Below are 22743 nucleotides of genomic sequence, written 5' to 3' on the forward strand. Positions count from 1 at the left end.
TCGATATATTTAAATTCCCGCTCTTTACAAAAAGATGAAAAGAGGAACCTTACAAAAACATTAAGTCAAAGAAAACACTTAAAGAAAATGTAAAGTTTTGACAAAGTTGATTGTCAGTGAGGTTTGAGGCAGATGTGCCAGCTCAGTGTAAACAGAAACTGATCCTATTCTAAATGATAATTACAAAGATCTTCACCGGCAACAGCACATAGTTTCAAAGCAATTTTTATGAGCGCACAAAAATGCAAAAGTGGCAACAACATATACGGTATACATTTGTCATGTAAAGCCAAATAAGAAATCAAATGTACATCTCCCCGCTGGAGAGGGACAAAAAATAAAGAGAAGCTATATTCAAATACAAAAGTTTAAACATCAAGTCACATTAATTGTTTTACATATGTTATCATATAAATGTATAATTTTAACTTTAGAAAAAAAAGGATGTTGGCATGTGAACCAGCCTCTCCTGCCAACAACACCATCACAGAATTAAATTTGGTTTCTCGCTATGTTTCAGCCGTTTGATAAACTCTCAATAAATCCTCAAACATTCCTCTTTAAATAGCACCCCTGGTTTAGGAGACTACAAGAGGCCTGTGCTAAAGTAGACAAAAGAAGCACTCTCCTCTGACTGGCTCAACAGATGAAGTAGTAACCCTGATTAAAAGCTGAAATAACCAGCCCAGTGCTCCCAGTTGCTGCATTCAGGATACCAGGAGTGCCATTCCTAACAGCCCAGCAATAGTCGTGTTGGTGGGCAAACTGTAACCCTTTCCACACAGGCTCGGAAACCAAAGTTCCCCCTGAGCCGTCGGTGTAAACAGGTTACAACAAGAGTTGTCTGAACCCTTGTTTTTTTCAGAGTAGACATAAAGAAACGGTGCTTTTGGGTGCATTACTCAGAGTGAGGAGAGGAAATCTTTTAAGCCCCCCTTCTTGCCGCCCTGTTTGTCCTCTCGCAGGAGAATCTTGCTGAGACGCTGGACGACCCAGTTTTTAGGTTTAGAGGCGGACTTTGAGGAAGATGAGCCGGACCCTGAAGTGCTGGAGGATATGGAGGACCTGAAGGGAGAGAGATTGATGAGATTAAGATAAAATAAGTTGGTATTTTGTTGGCTTGCAGATCGTCTTTAAAGTGTGCTGTCAACAAGTATATGATCTCACACGCATGGATACCAGCACGTACAGCTACGTGCAGTTCACTTTATGCTGAATGAATAGAAATGTAATCATCTAAATGCTGACATGCCTGACACAGCATCCTCTCAGATGTCTGCCACCTCCCAAGTTTAGTCGAGGAAATAATATATGTTAATTTTTAGCTCTTAGCCGGCTTAAAATAACTTACCTTGGTGTATGAGCGGGTGTCTTGTCTTTGCCGGGAGTCTTGGGGGTGTTCATGTTGGCTCTGCTGGTTGACTGCGGGGTCTTGTGTTTGCCCATGCTCCCCGGCGTGCTGTGGGTCTTCGCGAAGTTAGCGAGAAACTCCCTGTTCATTCCTTTGTGTCTGGATGTCGTACTGCAAGTGTGGCAGGTGGCCATCTGGGACAAAGAGAGGAGAGGAAAAGGTTCATTAATATTGCATGGCCTGCTTCTATAAATCGCTCATACATAATAAGGTTTTGAGGTGAAGACACACCAGTAATCCCCATAGGGATGCTTTTCCTAAAAAATCAGCAAGTTTTCTAAAAAAGCCCTTGAAACTTCTTCTCCCAAAAAGTGTAAATCAAAGTGAGGGAAGGTGACGCTTTAGTCGTTCCAGCTGTCTTTCTCTGGGACGCTCAGGAGTTTGTTGTGACCAAGTCTGAACACTGATTGCACTGACGTGGGACCCAAGGGACACAGAGCAGGATTAGACGCTGTTGTGGCAGGAAAGTGGTCGGTAATGAGACATGGCTCGTATGCCCTGAGTGACGCAGAGCGGGCCAGAGATGTCAGGCACATCTCACAGCTGAGGAGGAGTTCATAAAGGGGTCCAGGAAGCAAATTTATGACAAGCGACGATTCCTTCAAACAGCTGAGGCTCTACCGAGAGATGATCTTACTTTGTGTGTTTCTACAGATATGAAAATAGTAGTTAAAGCAGGATTGGAAATATTGAATGAGCCTATGGGAGGGCGAGGTTGGGCTGTTGCCGTGCAGTTTTATCTATTCAGGGTACGGAGGTCGACTTTTTCCTTTCAACTCTACCAACACCAAGCAAATACCTTCCACTTCACGAGGTTTACACTTTACTTTGACGAACTATAAGCAACTTCCTGGCTGGATTACACAACACTCTATATAAGGCAAAGCATGCACACTTGTAACAGTTACGAGACCCAACTGCCAATTCATGGGGTCCGCATGATTTAAGACAACACCTGGCATCCCAATCGTCTGCATAACGCTGCCTCGTGTCCCAATAAAAAGATATATTGCGTGTAGTGTGACAGGAAAAACTGCAGTACATGTGTGTCACAGGGAATAATCTATGATCAATCAATAAGAACTCAATGAGGTGTAAGTGCACTGTTTCACCAAATGCACACAGTGGTTCGACAGATAAGGAAAGTCACAATCTCTCTTTTGGCAGATGCTCTTATTGAGTTCCTGCCAAGTATTCACAACATCAGCTCAAGTAATGAAAACAATCTGGACACTATCACATCATCCCACTGATGAGCTGACCCCGAGCTGAAGGGAGCGGCCTGTTTATTCAGAAGATTAATCCAGCTCTAATACAGACTTAAACTTTCAGACACTTTCTTGCCTGAAGAAAACTTTCGAAAATGCACCAAAGTGCGATTAAGTGTTGATTAAAGACTCCTCTTCTACATTCCTCCCAGCCTGCAGTAACTTTAATCCCATTAAGCCGTCCAGAGTTGCACAAACCAGTCAGAACAGACCACCACTGCAGAGGTCAGCAGGTCTGAGCCGAGCTGCTGACAGTCCTGAGTGCTGATGAGATGGAAAACTCACCGAGACGAAGGTAGCCATTTCAGATTCTGACAGGTGTCTGTCGGCGAGGGGTCGGAGAGTTGGGTTTCGAGTACTAAGTTCCTCTTTCCTGTGTGAAGTGTTTACTACACGAGCCTGCATGTCCAGCTTTATACAAGCAGAGCAGCTGACCCACCCATCTGTGCATGGGGGGCGTGGCTCAAAGGAAGGCTGACCAATGCCCTGTCGAATAGGGTCGAGTAAACTGTGGGACAGTTACACCCTGCTGCTGCTGCAAACACAAACTGGACTCATGTGGATGCATCTTTGTTTACTAAAGTCACAATGCAGGATACAAAGTGGTGAAACTAAAGTTTTAACTCTATTTTAACCGTCCTCACAAGTATTGCTTGATATAGATGTTAAAATAAGAAACAAGCTAGTGTGCAGATTTTATGTTCAACACCACCTGTAGAGGAAAACTCTCCGATAAGAGCCAATAAAATGTCATAAAATACATTTTATTGGCCATTTTAAAAGCTGTTTTTGCTCCTGAGTTTGCTCAAATAATGGTATAAAAACAATTTCTCTCAGACTCTATTTCAGCAAATGGAGATCCAAACTTAAAGTGATAATCTCAAAGTTTGCCTTATGGCGGTAAAAGGTAATTGCGGGCGCATATGTCCCAGATAACCAGACGTCCACGGTTGGCTCCCTTTGTTACTGTTGTAACTCTTGATTTTCCTTGCTGACAGTCGCTTTCCTTTTCAGACTGTTTGCCTTCATCTGAGCGTCAAATTTCTTTTTCTTTGGATTTTCACTTATTGTTGAAGTTGTATCTGTAGTCATCGATCTTTTCTTTGTTTGTTCAGCCATAGTAGATTACTGTTTACTCGCAACACTTGCAGAGACCGGAAAAGCAGCCGCTTAGCTCCGCCTACCCTCTCTGTCAGACCAACCACTGCTGGGTGATGGAAAACTCGTCACTAGCTGGGCGCCGCTTGTGATTTTTTCCTCTAAAGTTAGACACCCAGTCCATAATAATAATATATACTGCAGATGCAAAGGCTTTCATCAGTTGGCCACAGGCTCAATCACCATTGTGTTACCTCATCCGGTGATAGATAGTGATTTAACAGATTTATTTACATGGAAATCCTTCAATGAGATTATATCCTTAAAGCAAATATTTGCCAGTAAAATCCTTTTCATCAAGCTCGTTATCTGTCCTGAACTTGAAATAACCGCACTCTTCTAAACTTAGCAAACTCCAAACTGATTGCGATCGCAATCGGTGCATAAAAAGAAGTCGTAACGACTCGAAGCGGCTACTCTGATGATGCAGATAAAGCTGGAACAAAGTGTTTGAACTCACCAAAGGAAAAAGTTAGCAGGAGATTATGAAGATGTTTAAACTTATCATTAAAGAACACGCTGTCTTCTCTTGGTGTCTTCAGCCAAAAGAATTTCACTACAAAGACATGCTAATGGACGTTATACCAGCACCACTGTCAGGTCTCCTCATCCCAACCTTTTTATTTCCTGCTGTCGTTTCCCAAATTCCTCCTGTAGATCCTTAAACTTCCATCTAATCAAATCCAATCAGGACACTGGCTGTGAATACTAGAACAAAAACTTCTTGTTCCTCAGTTATAAATAGTGCTGCTGTAACACATACTGTAAGTGATCAGGGAAGTGGACAATTAGGTGACAGCCTCATGCCCCGAGTTCAGATGACTATCCAATTATTGCTGAGGATAAAAAAAAACACCAGCTCATAGCGGAGTGAATCAAACGGAGACGGACAGCTGGCTGCGGATGGATGTTTACAGCTAGAGCGGCCTCATGTTGTTTATCCTCTCGTCCTCTAGTTACCACTAGTGGCCCCACTATCACCAGCTGGCCTGCACTGAAGCAGCGACACGACCGACTCTAAGAAAAGAAACATAGTGGACATTTATCAGGCAAACTTTAACATAAAGGCGTCGACAAGATGACACTGTCCTCTACAAAACAAAAATGCCGGTATGGCTGCTGCAGGGTTTGGACGAGACGCAATAACCTGAAATTCAACCCCACCGATCACGTGTGAGCGTCTAATTTACGCTAATCCTTCGCCATGTAGTGTACGCGCTCGGGAGGGGCACACGTGAAGCGGTGCCACGGAGAGATTTGCTTCCCTCATCTTGGGCTGTTGATCCTGTCAGCAGACTAAAAACACAGGGGCCAATCAAGCGTATGGCGAGGGCGACATGTTGGAGGATAAACAAGCAGCTACACACAGCTGGAGGGATATTAGGGGCGATTGTGTTGTGCACAAAGGTAGGGAAATCAAGGGTCAGCATATGGTCAGAGGAAGAAAGCGACGCTAAACTCCACATTGCTTCCACTGCCTCTAACCTCTGATAAAAATACACAGCATATTTTCACACTGTGTCAGCCAGCGTCAAAAATCTAATCCACACATAAAGAGGAGCCTTCTCTGATGTTTGTGTTTAACATGAAACAGACACAGACAGCCAGAGTTCCACTTAACCTTGATCCTGTACACACATATCACAGCTGCATGGATTGTCAGCACTTTTTGTTCGCCCTTTGAATCATTAAAAAAAAGACAGCATGCAATCAAATATACCTCTCTAACAGCCCGCATAAGCAGCTTAAAGGAGCAACTCGCCCCTGGAAAAAGCCACTGTCAGTCAAAGCTGGTGTTCTCTGTAATCGATAGAAGCAATAATATTTGAAATTGGCGCCACAGCTGTGGAGAAAGTTGAACAAACAGCTGGTGGAGTCGCTCATTCTACATTCCTACAACACCCAGCGTGCATTGCGCCCCTCCCTCTGAAAGTGACGACCCAGCGAGAGACACTGGAGTGACATACTAGCGTCGGCTCAGAGCGGTACAGAATCCGAAATACGACGAGAATATACCGGTGGATCGTCGAAAAAATCTTCAGGTCTGCAGTTTATATTTCAAACCTGAGGATTCTGAACGAGACATGACATCAGAGGCGGGCCTCCTAGATTGAGGAAGTGTAGTTCGGCAAGCTCCCTAGTCTGGTGGAGGTTTTCCAGCGCCCACTGATGAAGCGGATAGCGTCCTCTAAAGACACAGAGCCAAATTGCATTTTTTTTCTACCGTAATAGCATTAGCTCCCCATAATAACGTGATAAGACTGAGGTTGAAAATTGGCGATCTGGCCCTTTAACCTTCTTTTATTGCACATACGAGCCAATCTGCTAATCCTTGTGGTGACTGTGAACCAGTTACCCTTTGATTTATGAGCTTCAAGACATGCATGATATGTTTGTTTACATGCATAGGGATGTAAAATGACATTTATAAGAGATAAGGAAGGATTCACAAATAGGGCAACTATCTATGAGATGTCGCAGCTTCCTGTTTTGCAGCTGAAGCTGTGCCCAGTTGTCCATGTGTAACCGAACACTGTGACTAAAGAGAAGAACGGAGTCGTGAGATAAACACCTGAAGGGAACCTGGAGGGAACATACAGTATATTAATGCCACCATGTGACATGCATGCGGAGATCACTCATATATGTTACACTTGTTCTAGGAATGAGAGACATTGCATGTGGAATAGAGAAAAAAACACACATGTACACACACAAACACACACACACAGAGCCACATAAATCAATCTGCAAATGGACCCTTTCTTCTATTAATAGCCCCTGCTCCATAAATACCTCCCTTCCTGTCTTCCTCTGTGGTGCCAGGGGTCAGGCCGGGTTGATTAACTTGACCTCGGCAGTACGATACCACCCAAGAGGCGGAAGATGAGTCGAGTAACAGGGGGAGTGACAGAATTAGGTGCCTATAAGAGGCTTTTAATTGAATTAAAGGTGACAAAAGCGTCTTGGTTGTGATTGTGTGACTGAGATTTCAAAAAAGCATGTGTGTGCGTGCAGCTATACACACAAATATCTGGGTGCAATGTGTGTGAAAGTCATTCGAGAAGACATCAATACGACACAATGCAGCCGACAGCACAAGAGCAGTTGGGGGATCGATACGAGGCAAGCTGTGATGGTGCAGGCAGCCACTTAGTCACACTGTCTGCAGACAGGCTGCCCGCTAAACACACGGACAGCAGATCTGAATGCAGAGCTGCTACACGCTGCCATTTAAAAAAAGATGTCATATCTGCTTCTGTATTTTCTCTCCGTCTCGGTTTGGGCTGATAAAGGTCACATTTCATCCCGCATCACATCAGCAGGTCGGCATCAAAACAAACCAGGGTGAGGGCTGGAGGATTTATCCCACAGCCTTCAAACTCAGAAGGCTCAAACTCACAAAGCTCAATGGTTGTTTTGATTTTTCTATTGTGCTACGTTAGCTTCTGTACGCTTTATAATGGCGAGTGGTGATATAGGGGTAAATCAGCCGTACATGTTCGAACCGGAAAGCGATTCAGAAGAAGAAGGTCGCATACAAGTGGACGTATCAGAATGGTAATGTATTTCACATCGACTGTATAAATAATAGATGTCGTCTCAGTGACGTCACCCATAGGTTTCTGAAGGAGCGCTTTGAAGGACGAATTGCGCCGGCGTTGTCGGTTGCCATATTGGAAATGCCAGAGCCGGCTAATCCAGAACGAAAGCATTTTTTGTACCAGGCTGTAAACATATTTATTTCTGTTGTAAAATTTGGCATCTACAATGACGGTTACAGCTGGGTCACGCATCACCAAAGTGGTTGCCATAGGTTGCACATAATGACACGCATAGCGTCACCCTGTCCATTAACGGGATTGGCTCCTTAGGTTTGTGACGTCTCAAACCTGCCAGTCTGAAAACGTGTTGTTCGGCCTGTCCTTGGTACACTGCAATTTAAAAGCACATGGAGATGTATACAAGGTTAAACACTTGATTTTCACTGGAGGGGGTATATAAAGGAATATGTTTTTCATGATGCTCGGGGGTTTTATGATTCATCAAATTATATAAGAGTTATATAATGTTCTTCTGGATCCCTTAAATGAGCATTGTCTCACTGTGGAAAAACTCAGGGACCTTGAGATAAACTGTGAGAACAAATGCTTCATGCAGATATCATCTGTGAAAGCTTCATCCAGGACATCAGTGTACCCCTGCTTAATGGCCTGATGTACTTTGCATTTATGACACTTCAAAGAGCAAAATAAAACGTTCCATTTGCAAAAAAATATCTCGGACATTGTTAAGTAGTAGACACATGCATGATTGTGTGATGAGGTTTGAAGCCTGCACTTTGCAGTTGATGAAACTGCACTTTGTCTTTGCCGTTTGAAGATCAGCTGTGGAGCCTGCAAAATATTGATATGCAAATTGGTGCTTAAGGGCATTTCTACATTCATTTAAATGTATGAGTGGAAATGAGGTTTGTGCGCCTACGCCCACTTCCACAATGCTTCAGATTTATAAAACAGAACCAGACGTTCATGTGGCTTATAGAACCTGACTGCCTACGTGAGCGTTCACACACTTTAATTCTGCACACATCTGGCCCCTGGATGGACCAGCTGCGCTCCAGCTGCTCTGAGCACAGGTGGAGTCTGGGGATCTGCATCAGGAGCTCTGCTGCAGCCATCATAAGAGGCCGTCTATAGCACATGGGTTGCTTTATAATAAACATGTCATGGAAGCCATAAACGTGCCCTCATGCTGACAGAATCAATTACAGGAGCGATATATGTAAATGCTGGTGAACCGTGGCAGCTTCTAAAGCTTGGCACCTGAGCCAGCATGGAGTTAAGCCTATGGCGGGGATTGCCAAGTTCCAGAGTGGCTTTTAATAGTCGTGAGGAGAGGAAATGAAGAGAGGCACGGGGGCTAATTGAGAGATGACATGCTGTTATGGTGCCGCATGGAGCTCGCTATATGAGCTTTATCCTGCATGAGAGCAGGAGACAAATATTAAGACAGCAGGGAGCAGAAACCGCATCTGATCCTCGCCTAGGGTTTACAGTGTGTGTGCCAGACAAAGAAGCATGCACCCTGAAGATGTGTGTGTTAAAATGTGAATATTTCAACACTATCAAAACCAATAAATTGTAGTTATTTCAATTTTCCTGTGTGTATAAACTCATAAAGGATTCCAGAGAGGGTGTCAGTCCCTGCTCTGGCTGGTGTGCGTGTTACTATGCTTAAAATACTCCAGTACGCACTTTGTTAAATCCAAATACACGTGAGACATGAGTGAATGTTTCCACTTCCCAAGTAAGTCCCCTGTGTTTATATCTATAGCGCTCAAGGCCACCGCTACTGTTGCTGTTTCAGATTCCCCCCTGGCCTTTCTCTTCCCCCCAAACACAATCCCCTCTTGTCACACTGTCACTCACTGCACACCCACGAGGTGTCATAACCCTCGGTGGAGCTTTCCCCTGGCAGAGCACCAATCCAGACATGGCTGTCTCCTGTTTGCTGTCATCTCCTCAAGAGGCACATTTCTCCAAAGGCATTACTCCAGTTAAGATAAATAAGAGAGAGGGATGCGGGAGAGGTGGCCAAGAACGGAAGGAGATGAGAGGAGAGATGAGGGCAGGGGGTCGTGTCAGGTAGATGAGTAGAAGAAAGGGATGAGAGAGTGCAAGAAAACAAAGGAATGGAGGATGAGAGGCGGTCGGTGAGGTAAAGAAGAAGCGGTGACATAAATCAAAAGAGAGGTCGGCCTCGTCAGGGAGAAATGACTCTTCTGGGAAAAGATTTGTCAACCACTTGTGTTCTGTCACTCTGTTTTTCATGCCTGATTCATCCTTAAGTCTGGAAGAGAAGTTGTTTTCAGACAAAGGAATCGAGACTACACATTCAATCAACGTGCCTTTCCACCTGTCTTGGGAAACTCTCCCGGTGAGCTATCAGCTAGAATAACCTCCTATTTTCTGAGGAAGTACTATTGAGTGTAGGCACAAGGGCATAAATTCAGCAGCAAAAACAACACGATGAGCTAGTATATATACAATAAATAATTTTAAACTGCTGTGAAGTATAAATCTTTGCTCAAGCAGAAGGAACAAACCAACTACCAGGCCATCCTTCGCTCCATTTAGGGTCTCTGTTTGTCTTGTGGGGCTACAATCCAACAGCTTATTTACATGTCTATTGCTAGATAGCCTGCCAAGTGTGCATAAACAAACCTGATTTATAATACGTCTGAGACACAAGTTCACAGAGCTGACGACAGCACATCATGCACCCCGAGGGCGACGCACACATACATCCTAAAGGGAGTGAAATAACAGAGGATTTACACCCTGGAGGAGAAATACTGCTCGTGACAATGTGTATGAGTGTGAATGTGCATCTTCTAGTCACATGTTTTAACACTTATATTTGTGTCGAGAAAGGCGCATCAGTTCAACAGAAACTGTAGAGATACACCAATCAGCCATAACATTATGACCACCTGCCTAATATTGTGTAAGTCCCCCTTTTGCCGCCAAAACAGCCCTGACCCGTCGAGGCATGGACTCCACTAGACCTCTGAAGGTGTGCTGAGGTATCTGGCATCAAGACGTTAGCAGCAGATCCTTTAAGTCCTCTAAGTTGTGAGGTGGGGCCTCCTTGTTTGTCCAGCACATCCCACAGATGCTCGATTGGATTGAGATCTGGGGACTTTGGAGGCCAAGTCAACACCTTGAACGTGTCGTCGTGTTCCTCAAACCATTCCTGAACTGTTTCTGCAGTGTGGCAGGACGTGTTGTCCTGCTGAAAGAGGCCACTGCCATTAGGGAATACTGTTTCCATGAAGGGGTGTACTTGGTCTGCAACAATGTTTACGTAGGTGGTACGTGTCAAAGGAACATCCACATCAATGGCAGGACCCAAAGTTTCCCAGCAGAACATTGCCCAAAGCATCACACTGCCTCTGCCGGCTTGCGTTCTTCCCATAGTGCATTCTGGGGTCATGTATTCCTAAGGTAAGCCAATTGGCTAGATGACAATTTGGCTCTTGTCAAAGTCGCTCACATCGTTAATCTTGCCCATTTTTCCTGCTTCCAACACGTCAACTTCGAGGACAAAATGTTCACTTGCTGCCTAACATTTCCCACCTCTTCTGGTGCCTCTGACAGGTGCCACTGTAACGAGATAATGTTATTCACTTCACCTGTCAGTGGTCATATGTTATGGCTGATCGGTGTATAAATGATCACTACAGAAAATAACACAAATTACAGAAAACAGAAGTCCTATTGTTTGGAAGACAACGTGCGTATTTCACTCACATTTTGCCTGGAGAAACGACTTCAACTGATCCAAACAAGAACTTACAAAGGACTTCAAACACCTCTCATCCGCAGCAGCGTCCCAGAATTGTTTTGACACTTGGAAGAGAGCTGTGAACACAAGCGTGCGCGGTTATCTGCTTCTGCAAATACTCACACCTTGTTTTGAATTCATGTCTGTCTGGAAGTGCACTCAAACACGACAATACATTTCTACGGCAGCGTGTTTTGATTAGTTCTCCAATAAATCCTCCTCTTCTTTCTGTTGGTGCAACGTGACTAACAGTAAGTAGAGCAGGCATAGCACTCAGACACAACTCTGGCACAAGAAAATAAACAACAAGTTAACGGCACGTGGTTGCTGTGACGCAGGTTGTTGAAATAGGCTAAAAATCGACAGCATCCTCTTGAAATGCAATTTCAACAAGCTTCTTCTACTACATCTGATTCTCCTGCTATCCTATCCATGACCCCACGCTTCCATCGTTAAAGAGGAGGCGGCTGGGTGCTAATCTCTTTATACAGGCTCCCGTGCCGCTCTGCCTGTCAGGGTTGTTGTGTTCTGTTCATCAGCGTAGAGCCAAAGAAAATCAGTCTGCATTCCTCCTCTTATCTCCCCCGCTCCAACACTCTACATTTTAAGGGTATCGCCTCGCTATCACCTCTATTACGGCCCCTTGAACCTCCAGTATATCAGAGGCAAGTGACCGTGAAACAGGAGGTAAAAATACCTCAGAGGACAGGCTTGGCGTGTATCGGTTTACTAAAGTCTCGTGACGATCCAGCATCAACATCCTCCATGTGGACCTGAACACTGTTGACAAGTGAGTCAGAGGAGAGGTGCACAGTCATGGCTGAGGCCTTCAGGGTACAACACAAAACATAGTTATTTCGGACTATGGGTGATGTTTTGGGTAAGAGTTACACGCGATTAAGTTCTCATGAAATCAAAATAGATGTACACATATGTCACCTACAGGCCAAGATCTGTCGCAACAATGTCAAAATAAGTGTGAATAATATGGCAGAGTTCTTAATAATATTTTAGGCTTCGTTATTTCCTGGAAATTATACAAAAATGTTGATGACTCATTGTGCACTCGAGGGCAAACGCTATTTTTGCTGCACTGAAACGCTTTCTTGAAGTCATGAGTCTTCACCATAGACTGTATATAGGAAGTGAATGCAGCACTCTGACATCACTAGTTAGTTTGTGAAATGTTCTTTTGAAGCCTTTGAAGAGTTTGACGTTGTAGCTTTTACTATCGTGATTTTTTTTTAACCAGAAGTGACCATATTTGGAGGGCAGAGCTGGAGAGCAGCGACTGTATTACTTTAATATGGCTTTAAGATATTAAAGTTATGACAAGGGTCCTGACTCGTGCAATACAATTATCGACAGGCTGGCGTAAAATTTCAATATTTTAATTCACAAATATACGCCGCTATAAACATCATTTTGACTCACCGTGTCACTACTTCATGACTCCTTGCGGTGGCGCTTACGACATGAATGAGGGTAACGTGAATGGAAATTAATTGGCCGAAGAAGTTGATCAGATATCGTGATTTTCATATATATCATTGTCTTGCAATTTATCAATTATCGCAGAAATGCTGTATCATGATATTATTGTATCGTATCGTGAGTAACCCTGAGACTCCCACCCCTAGTTATGAGTCCATGACCGAGGCAAATTCAATAGCTGGCTAAAAAGACAGTTAACGTTTTTGTTGTTTTTTGCGGTGGTAGCTGACCGGGATTGTTATTTTATCAGACTAATAACATGAATAGAGCTCGCAAAGTTAGCAAACTTGCTGCTCTCTTGCGGCTCGCTAACACATATCTCAGGTTGGGTTGAAGCAGCAGGTAAACAAAATGCCCTGGGTTAAGTAACTTTGAAAAAGACAACATGGAGAACATGCAAACTCCACACGGAAAGGCCCACTTCGTCCAAACCAGGGTTCGAACTAAGAAACTTCTAGGTTAGGGAGACAGCAAGAGGGAGGGGCGACAGCCCTTACCACATCACCACCCTGAAGCCCCCCTATAACCTTTTTTTTTTATAAATAAATAGACCAACATTAAAAATCATGAAAAAAGACGGATACCGGGTGCTCACTGTAGCACGGTGTTAAACTCCAGGTGAAAGCCAGGTGCTCTTGAAGGCTAAAAAGTAAACTGTCGAGGGAGGGATGCCACTGGGCTTTCTTCAGGCACACTCGCACCGAGCCAGGGATTTAGTTTATTGTATCAGGGCATCTCTCGTAAAAAACATCAATCATGATCCTTTTTTTTTACGAGAGATGCCCTAAATCTTTGGCTCTGTGTGAGTGTGCCTGAAGGAAGCCCAGTGGCTTCCCTCCCTCAGCATTACAAATCACAAATTTGACAAAAAGGTCCTTTAAAATCTTTGCAGCATAAGACGACCTCTGTCCCTCGACCTTTGACACCTAAAGTCATATATAAGCTAACAAACCATAGCATTAGCTTTGTAAGTTGTCTAGTTTAGCTGGCTAGATTAAAGTTATAGTTTTAAAGTAAACAAATACATCTCTACATATGAAGAAGATACTTCTCCTAAAACTGATGTAAGCGCTATGCTATCAGTATGTTTGACCATGGAGCAGCTCGTGCAGCTGGTTCAGTGGGAACTTTTATGATTTATGAAATTATGAAGACAATGAATTAGATGCTTTTGAATGAGTTATCTTCTGAACGTCTCTGAGACATGACACCGTGTATCTGTGTATTATTAATCAAAGACATTCAGGGCTGATAAGATTTCTGTTGTAGGTAGAGTTCCTGATTAAATCCTGCATCGCAAGGTCCATGTTGGGGCTTGTATGCATGCTGTTATTGTTCAGACTGCAGCTACGTTCTTCTTTCACAGACAATTTAGTTACTGCGTTAAAACAAGATTAGTTTAATTATCTCAACAACCCCAATAATAGGCCTCCATGTTTCTAATGCAGCCTCCTTAACAGAAATGTCGAGTGAAATAAATGTCTCTAGCTGACTTCAGACCCTGGATCGGTCCTTTAACTCATCCCACAGAGGTAGAGCAGGGAGGGGCACGCAGACACCGCTGCATACAAAGTTATCTCACAAGCTGACAACTTTTTCTCTCGCAGGCCATCATTCCACTTTCCCTTTCTTATCTGCCTCCCACCCTGTCTGTCCCCCTCTCCTGTGTCGCACTCCTCTCACTACCTTTTATCATCCCTGCTCCCTCTATCCATCTCTGTCTTCCCTTTGCCCTCAGAGTCAACAGATATATAGTGAAGAGTGGGCTCATACTCGCATACTAAACGACCCAACCGCAATTTAATGAGGCAGCATTTCCACTAGAGCTGCTCTTCATTAGGCTGATGTCGGATCACCGGAGGGGCTCTTCTGTGGTTCCCTCCTATCACTACTCTCAAATTCAGTGAGGGAAATGACCCTGCTGCCACGAGCTCCACCGCTGCTTTCCTCCCTCTAAATGAGCTTATCAGTAGAGTGGGTGGGTGCCGGCCAAAATAAGCTTTCCATTTTGTCTCTGCCTGCTGCTACCCATTAAGAGGAGAGACAAGAAGAAGCACTGTAACAATTTAGAGGGCTGTGGGAGGGAACAGGGCGAGTGTTGACGAAGCACTGCCTGGCAGTATACTCCTCTTACAGTTAAGCTTAATGGGACCACTGTAAGGACTGTAATGACAAGTGGAGCACCATAATGAAACCAGGCACTTTCTGTGGAATGAATATGAATGACTTCCTAAATGCAAATGGCCGCAACCGCTGGAAACATTGCATTAAGAGACAATATGGGGCTTGTGATAAATTTTTATGCAATACATTTTTGATCACCACTGAGATTTTCTTTTTTTGCTTGCCTCGTTTAAGGGTCAAAGGTCAACCCAAGCCTAACATCATTGTATGTAAATTAGAAACTGTGATAAGCGACATATCTGGCAGGTCTTATCAGCAGCCGCCCCAAAAATCCATCTAAAGATAACCAACCTTTACGCCAGGACACAATCGAGGCATATGCCCCTGTTGTTTTTCTGCAAGGACAATCTGCTGCACTGCAGTACAATACGTAACCAGGTCTGTGGGGTGGAAGTGTTGTGTCTTCTCACCAGTACTGAGCAGGACATCTGGAAGCGGTGCAGCAGATTCTTCTGCATCAGGCTGAGCCGTTTGCCTCTGGCCCTCCTGCGCAGGACACTCTGCACCCGCGCTGACGGACGCCGCTTGGGCCGCAGACGCACACGCTGGTTGTCCGACTGCAGCCACTGATGGCAGGACGGACACGCCGAGGTCTTCGGCACCAGGCTGGAGGATCTCAGCTTTGATTTTGCTGAAAAGAGGAGAGAGACAGATTATCCAGCACCTGCATCAGTTATGCTATTGCTGTGCAGTCGTGCATATTTTTCACAGTAACACCAAAGTAAAGTGCTGTAATGTGAGGGTCATTAAGAGAGCTTTGCAGACTGTTTTCCATCACTTTCAGCTGGAATGCAAAGAGATTTCTCTTTCAGCGGATAGTTCAAATCAATTTGAGTATCATGGTTTGAACAGCTGCATACAGATTCATACAGATACATTCTTTTTTATTATATTCACAGAAAAAATATCCACATTCCAGCGGCTTTATTAGGCTTTGTCACACTTTGACACATTATGTCAGGCTCTATGAATCATGCTCTGTACAAACACCATGTTGCTCTCTAAGGGACCAGCACCTCTGTTACTTGAAGCCTGAATAGCCAAACTAAATGGCACCACTAGCTATTGATGTGGTTTTGGCTGGCATGGCCCTGTGTCTGTGTGTGTGTGTTTGTTTGATCCCACCAGCCAGTCTGCCTCAGACAGCTGGCTGACTCCGCTGTGTTTGGCTGAGGGTTTGTGAGCTTTATCAACCTTGACAAGCCGGCGGTGACACGGTCCTCCTTACTACTGCATTCTGCTCTTCGTGCTATTATTCACTCTGTGACATTGCTGATGAACATAATCGGAAACAAAAACAGAACAAGGTCTGATTCTTCAGGGGTGTGCAGGTCTCTTCACTCACCGTTTGACTTCCCAGGCCGCTGCCTAAAGGAGAAGAAGAAAAGGCACAATGAGACATTTTGAACAAACCACATTAGATTAAAATCAAACAGTAACGAAGTTTAATGTTAAAAAAAACTGTACAAGACGATTATGCAGAAAACTTGAATAATTACAGCTTCTCTAAATGGATAAGGGATATATTCCTCTGGAGGGGAAAGAATTCATAAGTTATTCAGCATGCACGTTCATTTATTCTAATGTGGCCTTCTCAATTTACATTAAAGCAGCTCCTCTCTCTCTGGAACAAACCAATAAACAAGCTAAGTGATAAGGAAATTATATTTGGGCACATTTTGTTTACAATTTAATTAGTGAAAGAACGCAAGCAGTAAGTAATTCTGCTGAAACTGATTCAAATAAACCCATTACAAGATGGAAAAAATGCAGTGTAGTTTTGTGTGTAGTGGAAACAATATAGGGCAACTATCCAAACCATTTCAATGACTTCCCCCTCCCCTTGTAAACGACCGCCAGCATGCCTCCAGCTTTGGAACGCTCGCTATGAGATATTTATGAAAATGTTTTACCAAAGCCTGATAAGTCCCGCTAAAATTAGCCCCCGGGCTTAAATCGATGACAGGAATTATTTTTGTCCTTCTGCACGTGAGGCAGGACCGGGGCAGTGTGGGGGCCGGTTTTAATCTGGAGTTGACCTGCTGGCGACTGCAGCGGCGTCTGGCGGAAAGCAGGTTTGTTTATGCTCTGCACTTGCATTCTCAAGCAGCCCATATGCGAGGAAATGTGGTGCATTATATTTGTAATGTATCTGCCCGCTCTCATCCCACAGGCTGAGTCACTGCCCCCTGATCCCCCACCAAATGTAATAATCAGTGACTGGATTAAGCTGTCAGATTATATAGAAGCTGTGTCGGGAAATATTGGAGTGAGGAGAAGCTGTTTGAGGCCGGCGTGGTGGATCGTGACTCTGCAGCGGACTGATAATGACTCACAGGCCTTAAACGTTTCCCAACAACATTTTCTGATTGTTGAGGGAGCCGTTCTCGTCATTCGCAGCTCATATAAAAGCCTTCTTTTGAAAGTAAGTGCGCTTTGAATTCAGTGTTTTCAGTATCATTAGGTGCACTTGACACCACAAACAAACACATTCTGACTGAATAAGAGGACACATTCCTCGTTACTTTGCAGCACTAAAGAAGCAAACTCGCACAAATATTCCCCCAGACCGCTGACGACTACATGGTGGTGATGCTGGATTCTCTGGGAATTCTGTTTCCACCACAATCTGCTTCCCTGATGAGCCAACTTCCAGAAACCGTGCGCCGCAAAGGCCTCTTCCACTGCCCTAATCTTATTAACATACTTGTCATGCATCTCCTTTTAAGTGCACACTTAGCGGCAGTGATGAACACTGAAGATATGGGACCTTCCCATGAACTGCTGACAACTGGGAGATGCAATCAACAACGGAGCCTTGGAAGCTGCAGACGGGGTGGGAGGTGGGTGTTTGCTATAATGTAATAATGTAATTAGAGACAGAAGAGCTGGCAGAGGCAAAGAGCAATAAATGAGAGTGCTGAAAATTGCCCATCAGGGAAAAAAACTGCTGCAACTGCTGCTGTATGAAACGCCTTCACTTGTGCTTGTATCCCAGATATTAGACATTACAGCCAGGCTCAGGTTGTGGTATGTTCAGTGTCAATTAGTGAGCACTCTAGATACTGTATCCGTCGAGCAGGGTGCATTTATCAGCTGGATGTGACAGAGAAAGAGACAAGCAGGTGCCTCACAGTCTAGAGCTTTCTTGTACGAGTGGAGACGTCTGCCGCCTCCTGCTGAGAGGGGCTGTAAGACGAGAGATAGGGTGAAAAGAGGAGAAGTTTGTGACGAAAAGGAATGGCGGATGGATGACAGAGTTCAGCTGAGTCAAAGCACAAAACAATCGATTAGTTGACAGACTAAAAAAAGGAACAACTGGAAACTACTTAGATAATCATTCAAGTGACATTTAGCCGAGGTGAGGGCGTGCCTCGAGGGCAGGCAACACGAGCGTGTCAGTCGATCAGTCGACCATTTTGGTCCAGATTGAAACCTCTCAACAACCATTAGAACAACTCTAAATAACTTTGGGGATGCCCTGATTTCCCATGTAGTTCCACCAGCAGATCAATGTGTTCATTTATCCAGTCAAATAGACAGCACAGGCTCTCATGGTTCCTACCATAGACTGTAAAAAATATGGACAACATGACATGACAAACCCTCTCTATCGCCCCCTGCTGACTGGCTGCAATATAGGTCATAAAGCCCGCCTCCTCCATGTTAACAGATGGGACATGAGTCAAACTATAAAATCAAAATACACTCTAAATACATTTTTCTCAAACATGGTTACTGTCATTATAGTTAGTTCTTATCATGCTGATTTATGTCCAAGTGTTCATTTTGCTGACAAGTTTATTTTTAATCAGTTATCTGATGCTGTAAAAAGGATGATTGACAGCTCTGTTGACAAATACGGCTCCTGCAGCCGATCTGTTCCTGATTAGCAGTGTAGAGGAGGAACGATGAGAGGAGACGTAACTAAAACAATCACTACAGTCATTAAAGTTTCCATATCTGTGAACGTCTGTTTCAGACCAACACAAGAAGCTGTTCTGCTGTTAAATACGCCGACATGCGTTAAGTTAAGTGTGTGTTTTGGTTAGCGGAAGTGGCTAATGCGGCTCCACCTGCCGATCTCTACTGTGCAGCTCTGGCTCCAAATTATGTCACCAGCGCAAGATGGCAGCGCCCGTCATGGGGGGTATTTTGGCTTCGATTTGGTACAATGAGAGCAGATGGAGACGCGTCGTCCATCTTTATATACAGTCATTGGTTCCTACATGATGATTACTAACCCTAAAATAGTCCACGAAGAGATACTTATTTTGAAGTTAAATGTTCCAACAACTATTGAACAGATGAATGAAATTTGGTGCACGCATTTATGATGATTTGTATTAATTCTGGTGATTCCCTGACTTTTTATTAAGCACCAACAATGTAAATTGTCTGGTTCTTTAGTTTATTAAAACTGGTCTGCAAAAATAAGGCCATTATTTACTGTAATTCCAATACCACTGCCAAAGACAACACGCTGGTCTCTTTTGTGTGATGCAGAACAAAAGCACTTAAAGCTATTTTTAAAAATAGTCATTGTTTTTTCCAGCTGACATCCTGCATTTTTCAGCTATCAGACCACTCAGTCCGGCTCCAGTTACCAGACACGCAGCTATGATGATGAACTTACTGGAAAATCGCTCCACCAGTGCGGCAACGTAAGCCACAACACAGTGACGTCAGCTCACATACCAGGACAAAAACACACATGAAACAGGGCTGTCATGTTCACTAAATACCATCCTAGACAACTCACACACATATACACAAACAGACTACCAATTTAATAAAAGCCTTCGCCACAAGTCAGCAGTGATACATTTTTACCGAGCGAGGATCGACAATGATACTTCAATCGAATTGTAACCCCCGAGGCGAACACGCACACAAACACATCCAGTCATCATCAGAGCGACAGAAGGTGCAGACAGTGGCAGAAGGCAGCAACACAATATCCAAGAAATATGTGCGGTAGTGTGTACGAGCACTGACAGGCACCCACGGAACACACACTCCAGTGACGCAGGGCCAAAACCATAACAGGAGAGGGTGAAGGCACTGGAAACCCCCAAGAAGAAAACAGAGAGACAGTTGTGGTTCATTAGGAATAAAAACATCATCATCACCGACCACTTATGGCGGCTTTTTAAGTGCTAACAAAAACATTTTCATTTCCTCTCAGTTAGCTCTGGCTGACGATCAAATGCAGCAGTGAATTAGCTCATCTGACTTTGCTTGGCTGCTAATTGTGTCATTTGGCCAGGCCACTTTGGCATGAAACCAGCCAGGTCTTATTGCCAGTGATCCAAATATTCAGTCTTGCCTGCTGGGTCATTTAAATATGGTCGAATTGTTTTTCTATAACCACAACTGATCACAGGAATCTCGATCAGGGCTTGAAAATGTCCATATAAAGACCTATACTTTCACTATTAAAAGTTCCTTTTTTTGTTTCCATTCTCTCTGGCCACAAGTTTCCTGGCTCAGGAGGAGGTGAAAACATGCTAAAGGATATAGGGACGTGGCTGAAACCCAACTTAAACATGAGCCGCGAGAGTTCACATGCAAACTTTTACACAGTTATTTAAATGCAATAAAACCCTTAAGAGCTGCACAATACATGCTGATAAACACATTGCGAAACACACCTGAATTGAATTAACATTTCATGTACACATGCAATGCCACACTCCGCATGTAAACCGGAGCCCTGGATAAATCAGCATGTAGCCGTTAGCTATCCTCAGTTTAATTGGTGTCAGCTTGGTAGCGACTGAGAGGTGAAAGGAACAGCACTTCTACTGTCAAAGTAGCTTGGATTAAGGAGAGACTACATGTCACAAACCTAGATACTGTTTAAAACCTGACAGACAGCAGAAAGACAGAGGAATTGTAAGGTATAGCTAGTATGCACGCTTCCACTCATCAGGCATCTAAAGCACACACACAAGCACGCACCCACAAACACACACACACACACACACACACACACACAGAGACTAAGGCTTAAGAGGATTTCTCCTGAAATGACTATTGGCTTTTACTCTCCATACAATAAGGCAATCACCACAGTGTGGGATATGCCATCAGAGCAAAATGGAATGGATTCCTCTTCTAGCAAAAGCTAAAAATCTTGAGCGGTGAACTGTAAATGATAAAGCAAATTAGAATCAGGCATTAATTGATATTGTAATGTATTCTAATAGGAATGAAAAGACTTGACTGCAGGAGGTTAATTAGATAAAGACAGTTGGAGCCTTGGGAAAGACTTTATACTCTGTATGGGTCCTTTTAACAACCATGCAAAAGATACTACAAAGGAGACGCGGCTTACAGCCTGGTGCACCTACTCTATGATTAGAGGTATTGTCTGTATTTGCAGAACTTTGTTTTCTTCGCGTCGCTCTCATTTCCATGCTTGTCAGGAAGGTGCTGGGACCTCGCCAAAGAAATCTACTTCACTCTGCAACTGCTTCACACTAAAAAGTTCTAACTGAATTATCAGATGCAGCAGCTCTCACATGTTTGTACATGTAGTTACACCTGTACATGAGAGGCCACCAGACACAACTGGCTCATGTCCAGCTTCAAAAGACCATTCATGTGACATCAACAGCAATAGGGTTTCATGCTTCACAAGCACTATTAAATGTTCAGTAGTACACAATCTTGATTGTGGAATCACTAAAGAAAACATAGGCAACAGAAAAATCTGAGTAATGGACTTTGTTGGACAAACAACCTTAATCAGATTTAAAATGAATGGACATGTGGTAAGTTGAGCAACACTAGAGACCAAGGCGCACAATTCTGAAACAACTGTACATGCAGTATTTTGCCCTTTAAAAATGGGAGCCCCTTGGTGGAGCCCCACAACCAGTGTCTTGGTATAACCCTAAAATTGATTGACAGTTCTTTTGATACACACATATCACTATGGATCATTTAGTAATTATTGATGTTTTCCTCTACCGTTAAAGCCTCTTTGCCTTAATCGTGCTAACAGGCCACTAAAATAAGCCATGTGATCACAGGATGCTTTAGGTCAAACTAGTTAATTTTATGACGAAGCATTTCTTGTATATGCAGCCAAAAGTGCTTTGTTGTTGTGACATTTTATCTGTATCACAGAAGAAGTTCTACTTCTGGATCCAGCAAATTAATGTTTTGTTTTATAGAAGCCGTGCTAAGTTTTAGTAACGGCACAGGGGTAACAGGAGAATATAAAGTAAGTTATTAATAAAGAGTAGTGAATTATTAATTTGGTAACAGTATTTTTAGAATGACTTTCCCATCTGAGGACTAGCTATTTGAAATATGTCGACAAGAAAACGTATTTTAAAATGTTAAAATGTCAGTTTAATGTCACTACCATTAATCCGTAGCTATAAATGACGTCATAATTTTGGCAGGAAGTCAACCGTTAACACTGGTCCAGCTCTCCCACCTAGCGGCTACATGCTACCATTACAACAACAGAGGACAGATAGAGGAGTACAGCTGTTAACCTAAAATTCATGAAGTGGTTCCAGCAAAGTTTCTTACATTAAGAACCGTGATAACTCCGGGCACTTGTCTTTATACAGCAGAGAGGCGTCTAACAGGAAGTTGGCTGATCTTTCTTCATCAGCAGTCTTCATTTTCAGACAGGGTGCTGGTGCGACACGTGAAAAAACGAAACTCCGCTGAAATTCTGCGCTCTAACTTCTAACAAATACGTTACAGTGACTATAAGCTCAAAACGGAGCTTATAAAAACTCCATGTTATCTGCAACAACCTATAATTGTCAGAAATGTCTTAAATTTAATGTAGAGAAAGCTAACGCTAGGTTGCTACGCCACTGAGATCCACGTTTGGTCGCGAGATTCTGA

General features: G+C 43.6%; 1 protein-coding gene across 1 annotated transcript; it reads right to left on the bottom strand.

Annotated features, from left to right (window-relative positions):
• Window positions 1-87: 87 nt before the first annotated feature.
• cunh18orf21 (chromosome unknown C18orf21 homolog) lies at window positions 88-22711 on the bottom strand. Its single transcript, XM_069681771.1, has 5 exons — window positions 22417-22711; window positions 18030-18044; window positions 15276-15480; window positions 1352-1545; window positions 88-1065 (listed from the first exon to the last, which is right to left on the bottom strand). Exons 1-5 carry the CDS (start codon window positions 22509-22511, stop codon window positions 903-905), a joined length of 672 nt encoding a protein of 223 aa, XP_069537872.1. The 5' UTR covers window positions 22512-22711; the 3' UTR covers window positions 88-902.
• Window positions 22712-22743: the final 32 nt, after the last annotated feature.

This window comes from Semicossyphus pulcher, unplaced genomic scaffold (assembly GCF_022749685.1).
Source record: "Semicossyphus pulcher isolate SPU_LCO1_2020_fin unplaced genomic scaffold, fSemPul1.0.p SCAF_5, whole genome shotgun sequence".
Lineage (NCBI taxonomy): Eukaryota > Metazoa > Chordata > Actinopteri > Labriformes > Labridae > Semicossyphus > Semicossyphus pulcher.